This window comes from Cucumis sativus, chromosome 3 (assembly GCF_000004075.3).
Source record: "Cucumis sativus cultivar 9930 chromosome 3, Cucumber_9930_V3, whole genome shotgun sequence".
NCBI classification, from domain to species: domain Eukaryota; kingdom Viridiplantae; phylum Streptophyta; class Magnoliopsida; order Cucurbitales; family Cucurbitaceae; genus Cucumis; species Cucumis sativus.
Genome location: NC_026657.2, coordinates 30,617,611 through 30,626,295, shown reverse-complemented (window position 1 = coordinate 30,626,295; position 8,685 = coordinate 30,617,611). Strand labels below are relative to the sequence as shown.

Genomic DNA, 8,685 nt, shown 5'->3' with positions numbered 1-8,685 from the left:
TTATAATGGTCACGTTTAAAAATTTTCATGCAATAAAAGTAAATCTTTTATTTACAGAATTTGGAAGTGTACTCTATGTACCGTACAAATGCAAAACAAAATAACAATACTGAACGTTATTACAGGGATCCATTTTTTAGGTTATTATTGATTTATTTTCATTGCAAAACAAATGGTACACATTGCCGAGATTTAAAATGAACGTATAAGGGATGAAACGTGATTTTCTTTTACTGTGAAAGAGAAACAAACATTTTCATGATTTTATTTTTTATTTTTAATTGAAAGTTCCAAAGTTTCATTTGGATTTTCCACATTTTATTTTTAACTGAAAAGGAAAACTTAAAACAAAATAAATAATTTTAAAAAAAAATCCACGAGAAGCAAATATCATTAGGAGCTGCCTCAGCTGTACACAAATTCACCACATCGTCTCGTCGTCAATCCAATGTCGCATTCCGATCAAATTCCAGCTAAAACTAGAGTAGTCTGCTGCATCGGCGACGTCCATGGATATATCACCAAGCTCCAAAACTTATGGTCCAACCTCGAGTCCTCAATCCACCCATCGGATTTCAATTCCGCCCTCATAATCTTCTTGGGCGATTACTGCGACAGGGGATCAAATACCCGAGAAGTTATTGATTTCTTGGTTAATTTACCTTCCAAATACCCAAACCAGAAGCACGTCTTCCTCGCCGGTAATCACGATTTCGCTTTCGCCGCTTTCCTCGGAATTTTGCCTCCTCCCGCCGATGGGTCGCCGTTTTCGGATACGTGGACGCAGTTCGAGGCGAGCGAAGAGCGAGAAGGGTGGTTCAGAGGTGAGGGGTATGAGAATATGCATGTGCAAGGGAGGAGATGGGCGGGGAAAATTACGGTCAAAACCAATTTGGCTAAAGGAACTGATTATCAGGGTTCCATTTATGATGCTGGACCAACATTTGAGTCCTATGGTGTTCCTCATGGTTCTGCTGGTACCCTTGCTTCTTTGACTTTTACTTGAATTCATTATATTTTCAATTTTCAGTTACACTTCATGTATGAGTCATACTTTCCTTTTCAATCTCTGTGAAGGAAATTTTGGATGGTGACTATTAGCTTTAGCCCTTCAAAGTTGTTAAATGTATGTTTCAATGGAACCACTTAGTTAGATTAGTCTGAACTACTAACTAGAATAACATGACAAAAATGAACACGTTAATGATTGACAAGCTCATTTTACCTCAATCCCACATTTTTACATTAGAAAAAGAAAGTTTGTTGGGGCAAGAAACTGCGTAGTTGTACATGATAACAGCATTTATCTGTATATTTTTGTTGAAGATAAGTGATTTAACATAATATTAGCGCCCTCTGTTCAAGCCCTTCTTCCCCAATTAATATTGACTTCCACTTATTTGACATATTTCAAGCCTACAAATGAGGAAAGTGCTGAAGATTGGTGATTTAACACCTCTCTTCTACATTTTTGTACCAGTTTTCGCTAGTTAATGATAATTCACTCATCTTCTCTTTTGCAAGAAAATGATGAGACTTTTCCTTGAATAATGAAAAGTGAATTATATAAAAAATAAAAATAAAAAGGTACAAACTCAACAAGGGAGTGAATAAAGAAAACAAATCTTTAATCTTCCGATTTCTTTTTATCCCCACATGTCGTCAGTAGGATTTTGAAGTATTGGTCCATGCTCGAGAATGGAACCATGATATCAATTTGGTAGGAACTAATAGGAAATAGGAAGAAAATTTAAATTGTAAATAAAAAGTACACTAAGATTGTTATAACTTATAATACAGTCTAATTTAAAGCCTTGATGCGTTCCCCTTAACCAAGTTCAACCCCACAAAATTTTTCCTTCCCATTTCACTGCCACTTCCTTTAGTATACAGAGCTGCCCAAGATTTCCTTTACTCTGACAAACTTCAACTATCTCGTATAAGTCATATGGCAACTTTTTCCCTTTGGAGGAAATAGGCCTATTTCATTAATCTAAAATGTACTGAAGGGGAATTCCAAGCCAAGGGGTTATAAAGAGGTTCCAAATTTGGCTATGATTGAGGAGATGCTATAAAGTTAATAATAATAGTTGAGAGAGGACCAAGTGGAGGCCAAGAAAATTATGTTTTCCAAGTCTTCTTCTGGAGTCTGTTTATATCTTTGGTAATTACTTTTGCTGTTCTGTCTGAATTAGTTCAAGTTCAGCACTAATGGAATTGCACCAAAGGACCTTTGTTTTATATGAACTTGAATGAAAAGGTCTGAGGGCGGGCGAAGCGAGGAAGAATTTCATATAAATTAGAACCGCCTTCTGCATGTACCAACTTACTAATTGAACTCCAATGCTTAACAAAGACATCAGGATTCAGTATAGACTTCTGTATTTCATTATTGAGATTCTTGCAGGTTTCTGGTAATAATTTATAACTAAACGGACATTGTATTTGATTAGGAGTTCTATAATTGCTTGAACATGAAGTGCTGTATAATTAACAATTTAACATGCTAGATGCTACCTTTTTTAGTTTGTTCTTCTTTCATGAGTTGAGTATCTAATTAGTTAAGGTAACCATTGTTTCTCAGATTTGGTCAAGGCAGTGCCTGATGAGCACAAGAAGTTCCTTTCCAATATGGCTTGGGTCCATGAAGAGGCGAGTTTCCCTCTCTCAAGAAAACAGCATATCAAAATAATAGCTAAATGAATGGCCAGGAATTATATAGTTAGTCTCTAATATGGATTGGACAATCTTTGTAATTGATTCCAGGATGATGTCTGTTTGGACACAGAGGATGGCATTAAACACTATAAATTGATTGCTGTCCATGCTGGTTTGGAGAGAGGGAAAGATGTTCAAGAGCAGCTGAATTCTTTGAAAGCCAAAGACACCAAAGTGCCCAAGATAGAGTGCTTAAGCGGGAGGAGAAATGTCTGGGATATTCCAAAAGTGAGGACTTAAAGTGTACACATAATGAGTTTTGTTGTTCTTTTAGGGCATGTTTGGGAGAATGGAATGGAGTGGGTTTGTATTGAGTTTTATTCCAAGTCCGTGTTTGGATTGATTGTTTTGGACCCGGTTTATAATACCAAACACATTCCCTTTCCACGGTTTTCAACCCTACCCTCTTTCCGTTTTGACACTTCACGATCTCATTCCCGTTCCACCTTCATCATTCCCCATTACATTTCAAAGCCTGTCCGTTTTCCAGCACTCCTAATTACATTCCACCCTCCCAAACAATCCCTAAAATGAAATTGTTTTCCTAGATTAGTTGAATTGAAATGGTTTTCGTCCTTGCAATGTAAGAACTTACTGAAATCAAGGCATCTGGATTGTATCTTGCAGGAACTATCTGAGAAGCCAACAATGGTTGTAAGTGGACACCATGGAAAACTTCATATTGATGGCTTAAGACTCATCATTGATGAAGGTGGCGGACTGCAAGATAGGCCTGTAGCTGCAGTTGTGCTTCCGCCGATGAAAATTGTGCGTGATACTGATAACATGAAACAGTAATCATTGCTTTTGCTGATGATCATCAGAAAGAAGGCAGGCTGGCTTAGAAGTTAAGTGTACAATCAAGGTGAGAACCAATGCCTGATCAATGCTTACAGAAATTAGAATTGAGTTGTATCATATCTCTTTCTGTCTCGTATAATCACTTCATGACGTTTTACTTCGTAATAAGTTCACCACATGCTATCTTCGTAGTAAGAATTTTTGGATTCCATTTCTTGCTATCGCTACTTCAATCATATGGCAAAATTCTGTTGGTCACACATTTTATACATATATTTAGTCGTAGGTTATACATTAAAGATATTGTATAAGATTAAATTTACTACAAACGGCTCATATGAGCTTTTTGATTAAGCGGTGATTAGAATAGCAATTCTTTGTACTGCCATTTTCTTTTCAATGATTATTTATGAGAATGCGATTAAATTACAGACAAATAAGAACATATAGTTTTAACTATTGATTGAAGGCCCAATTCACATCGACTTAGTTTCATTCTAGTTTAGCCATGGTGATCGACTTGTCTTCCTTGTCCTGCTTTTGCAAGGTTCGGTGGTCCACGAAGACGTAATCTAGATGAAACTTATGTACCATTGCCATTGAGGTCAATTACCACACCACCTCTATCATACTGCATACACACAACACTCCTTTTTGCCAGAGCTAGCCCACTCTTTTTATGTTCGGTCGTGGGAACTACCATTTTTTGCCTACATCTCTTGGAATGGGCAAAGCCTTCCGAGGATTAATGGAGAAGCATATGTAGGGAATGGGTTCCCAATACCTTAACATATGTTGGACATATCTAACAATATACTGTGTATATTTCAAAATACATGCTATGCTAATATAGTAATCCAAATATAGTAATGATTTCTTTCAGTACAACTTCAAACTATGAACTTATAATTGCTAACATATATTATATGCTAGTTGAGCTACTCATCTTTTATCACTGTTATCATAGTGAATTTAGAGTGGATGTTTATTTTTTATCATTTTCAATAAGATTATTTTCTTTAAACACATTACTAAACATTTGAAGTGGGTGTTTCGAAGAGGAGTTTAGAACTTAAAAGAGGAGTCTAGTGAACTTTGTAATTAAACAGCTTCACTTCTTGCACCAAACATTGTAAATGTTGGACCAAAAACTCTAAGATATTTTGTACTAAAGAATATGCTTTTTCTTTATACCATTCCCTGTTTGATGAGAAAAAATTGAAGTGAATGGCCCTCCAAATTTCATCCTGAAAATGGAAAGTGCCTTTTGGATTTATTATGGTCACAACATATTCTTTGTCACTCAAATAAGATATAAACACTATGACCTTTCTTTCCGCCTCTTATTTATTTTCTACAATAAAAAAAAAAATATATCCCAACTTGGTTGCATTAAATTTAATAATGCATTTGTGAGTTCAAAATTTTAATACGTATTCAGAGAAATTACCCAATTTTCAAATTCTTATTCTTCAAATATATCAATTTTACATATATATATATATATCGATAAATAATGATTAGAAATCTTGAAAAAATTGTTATATTTTATAAATATTTACAATAATTTTCCTTTTAGGATTATTATACATTGAATTTTTTCAATCTTAGTCCATATATTTTGAATGATAAGTTGTTTTAATTTGAAATTGAGAGCTTGATTTAGAATATGCTGTTTTTGTAAGCTTTCCAAAGTTTCTATATTTATAAAATAAACATTATTTGATGGTATTTATGCATCCCATAAATTTAGTCTTCCACAAATGACACACACATTGTCACGTGATCCATCACCTTTTCCCATGACTTGTTTTCTTTGAAATGACTTTTCTTTTCTTTTCGTTTCTCTTTCTGATAAATATTTGAAAGGACATTAATCATATTTTGTTTTCTTCTCTATTTTTTTCATTTATTTCCACAAAAATGTTTGTTTGCTTACTTTTATTATTCATAGTTACTTCAATAAGATATCACTTAGATATTTCGTATTTTAACTCTGCTTTGATACTTTTAGTTAATTTCTTGTCACTAATTTTCTTTCATAGTTTTTAAAGTCGATGCAGTAACTATTTGATTCTTTAAAATTAAATATATAGACCTTCTTTAAATTTCAAAAACTAATATCAATTGAAGTTTGAATTATTGAAAATTTTGAGTCTAAATTTTACCGTGAGTATTTACTTGTGTTATTAAAATTATTGTACGTTTATAGTCGAACATAGTAAGGTTAGGTGAAAATAATTGGAATGTTTATAAATAATTAGAGATTATATGCTTTATTTATAACTGGGAATTGAATAATATTTATAAGAGAATTGTGTCAAAACATTGTGAAAATTATATTTTTACTCTTTTTATTATTTATTAGTTAGTTATGATTTTATTGATTTTGAAAATAGTTGCTTTTAGAAAGAAGACAACAAACTAAACTAAAATTAATAATATTTTTGCATAGTTTTTAATTGATTAGGATTTTATTAGATCATAAACATTATAATATAATTATGTGATGGTTGTTTCATACGCAATCAAACATTATAGTCATTTCAAATAATACTTTGATTGACGAATTAGTTTCGATTCAATCAAATATTTATTTACAACTATCGATGAAAGATAGTGCCTAATTGCACACACATTTCACATCTCGAGTTATTAAAAAATGAAAAATAAAGAACACTTCGCCCACACATATAGTTATAAATTTAATTAAATAATAAAATTTGAATTTAATCTTTATTCTTTATAATTAAAATTCAACGTTTATAAATTTTACCAAACGTATGCTTATACTCTTAAATTTCTAAAATTAAGAATAAATTGTAAAATTAAACATAAAATGTGACGATAATGTTACATTTATACTCTTAAACTTTCAAAATTAAGAATGAGTTGTAAAATCAAATTTAAAATGTGACAATAATAATAATGATAATCACATCCTCAAATTTCCAATCATAATAAAGCTATAAAATTGAATCATCAAATTTATAATAAAATTGAATCTTAAAATATATATAATCAATACAATATATAAGATTGAGTGTTTAATATTTTGATTTCTTGTAATTTGTCAAAAAAAAATCCTTGAAGAAAGAGAATAGAAAAAGAAAAAGGTAAGAGAGAGATACATATAATGGGAAGAAAGTAAGAGAGTCACGCAAATGGAAGGGTAGGGTCATAGATTCATATTTAGAGCCTCCCATTTCTAATCTTGATAAAACGACGACGTATCCACGTGCCGGGTCTCATTAGTCGGTTCTCCAAAATTCACGATAACATTTTCTCTCTCTCTCTCTCTTTAAAATCTCAATTTTGTAATATAAAATATTGCACCGCCAAGGAAAATAAGAAACCATATGTAACGGTCTCTTTTTTTTTTTTTTCTCTTTAAATTTAAATTAGAAAAGTTTCTACAAATAATTATAAATATAACAGTTACAAAGTTGAATTTCAAATTATAAGAATGGTTCAGCAAATTTTAATTTCAATGCAATATATTTGGAAACAGTATTATAATAATAACCAATTAAAATATTTACTTCGATCTAATTATTGTAAAGTAATTAACATATTTATTAAGCTGTAATATAATGTGATTTATGTGCAGTTAATTTTAAATGTTAAAATGGACATTTATCGAGTTTTTCCTATTTCAACGCAATTATGGATTTTAAATAACAAATCTGAAATCTAAAATTACTGAAAATATCACCATGTTATCATACTGTTGTTTGAATTATAAAATAAAAGAAAAGCAAAATTTAAAATTAATTTCACTAATTTGATTCAATGAATACAAATAACAAGAAATACATTACGTATTTTGCAATAGAGATCATACTTGCACTAGTTAAGCGAATTAGCTAATACCAAGATGTAAACCAGTGGCAAACCAAGTACTGTCTTTAATTGCCATTGTTTCAACAATTAAAGATGCGAAAGGATATTATAAAACATTATCTTTATATTTCTAATAAATATTATATTTAGTAATTAAAGTAAAATTTGACTAAAATACAAAAGCTTTATAAAAAACAAGAGAGTTTTTAAAGAACAACAAATAAAAATAAGTATCTATATTTAATAGAAAAAAACTTGAATGACAAAATTTTATTACATTTAATTTTAACGTGGGCAAAAATAGTTGGTAAATAGTTGGTCTATTTCGTTATTTTTTATTTTTAAAAACAATGTATTTTCAAAATTTATAAAAATAATAGTTATTTTCATCCAAATATTAAGTTGTTGATGCTGTCTATAAGTTCAACCTTACTTGTAAAAATGGATTAAAACAAAAAAAGAAAAATATTATAAATTTACTATAATTTAATTAAATATTTTTTTTATAGTTTTTGTCATTTAAATTTTGTTAAAATCTTGTTTTGGTTTCAAATTTTAGTTAAATTTTTGGACGAATAAGGTCTACGTTCATAATATCAATTAAGTTGATAAATAATAAAAAGAAAAAAATATTGTTGATCTATTCTACAGTTTTTTGTATGTCAACCTAGAAACATAATCAATATAATTCAATTAAATAAACCAAAATTCAAAACAAAATCACAAAAAATTCCAAACTTGTGACACTCGTGAATTACATTAAGCACGTGAGTTATGACAATGGATCAAAACGAAGATGATATAAAGCTATAAATTAGTGATTTTTTTTTTTGTTTTTTAATAAAACATCAATTTACGATTAACTAAAAATTAAAACCACAAACTATCTTATTTGACATCCAGTCATCCAAACATAGAATCTGACGGTTCCATTCTATTAGACGGTTAACGAAATCTTAGCGAGAGTGATTAAAATATACTATTTTTAAAAATATAAAAATTAAAAGGGATACTTTTAAAGTTTAAAGATGAAAATAAAATAACATGCAAAGTTCAGACAGCAAAAAGTAGGATTTAAATATTTATTTGTGTTTTTCAGTTTTGTCGTTTAATTTATTTTCATTAGGTTTGTTTTTGTTTTTGTTATTAATTTTTATTTTTCCGGAACAACACGAAACTTGGAACTTGAAGTAATGCAAAATCATCAAAAGTAAATAAAGGAAAATAAATAAAGACATATATACATACCTATATATATATATATATAAAATGTGGGACCTGTAACGTGAGTCCCCACGTGTCATCCTACATCCTTCCATCTTC

General features: G+C 30.3%; 1 protein-coding gene across 2 annotated transcripts; it reads left to right on the top strand.

Moving 5' to 3' along the window:
* Nucleotides 1-359: 359 nt before the first annotated feature.
* Nucleotides 360-4,474, top strand: LOC101210827 (tyrosine-protein phosphatase RLPH2). 2 transcript variants are annotated; one of them, XR_004215023.1, is made up of 5 exons: nt 360-977; nt 2,585-2,652; nt 2,767-2,946; nt 3,346-3,583; nt 4,067-4,474. XR_004215023.1 is itself a non-coding variant. In XM_011653694.2 (4 exons), the coding sequence occupies exons 1-4, from the start codon at nt 449-451 to the stop codon at nt 3,514-3,516; spliced, it is 948 nt and encodes a 315-aa protein (XP_011651996.1). In that variant the 5' UTR covers nt 360-448; the 3' UTR covers nt 3,517-3,892. The 2 variants fall into 2 exon arrangements, 1 of the variants encoding a protein (XP_011651996.1); XM_011653694.2 differs by lacking the exon at nt 4,067-4,474 and having other exon boundaries at nt 3,346-3,892.
* Nucleotides 4,475-8,685: the final 4,211 nt, after the last annotated feature.

Coding starts and splice junctions, on each gene's coding strand:
- LOC101210827 (XM_011653694.2), top strand. CDS start 449: ATGTCGCATTCCGATCAAATTCCAGCTAAAACTAGAGTAGTCTGCTGC. Junction 2,653..2,766: donor TGGCTTGGGTCCATGAAGAG/GCGAGTTTCCCT, acceptor AATTGATTCCAG/GATGATGTCTGTTTGGACAC. Junction 2,947..3,345: donor ATGTCTGGGATATTCCAAAA/GTGAGGACTTAA, acceptor TGTATCTTGCAG/GAACTATCTGAGAAGCCAAC.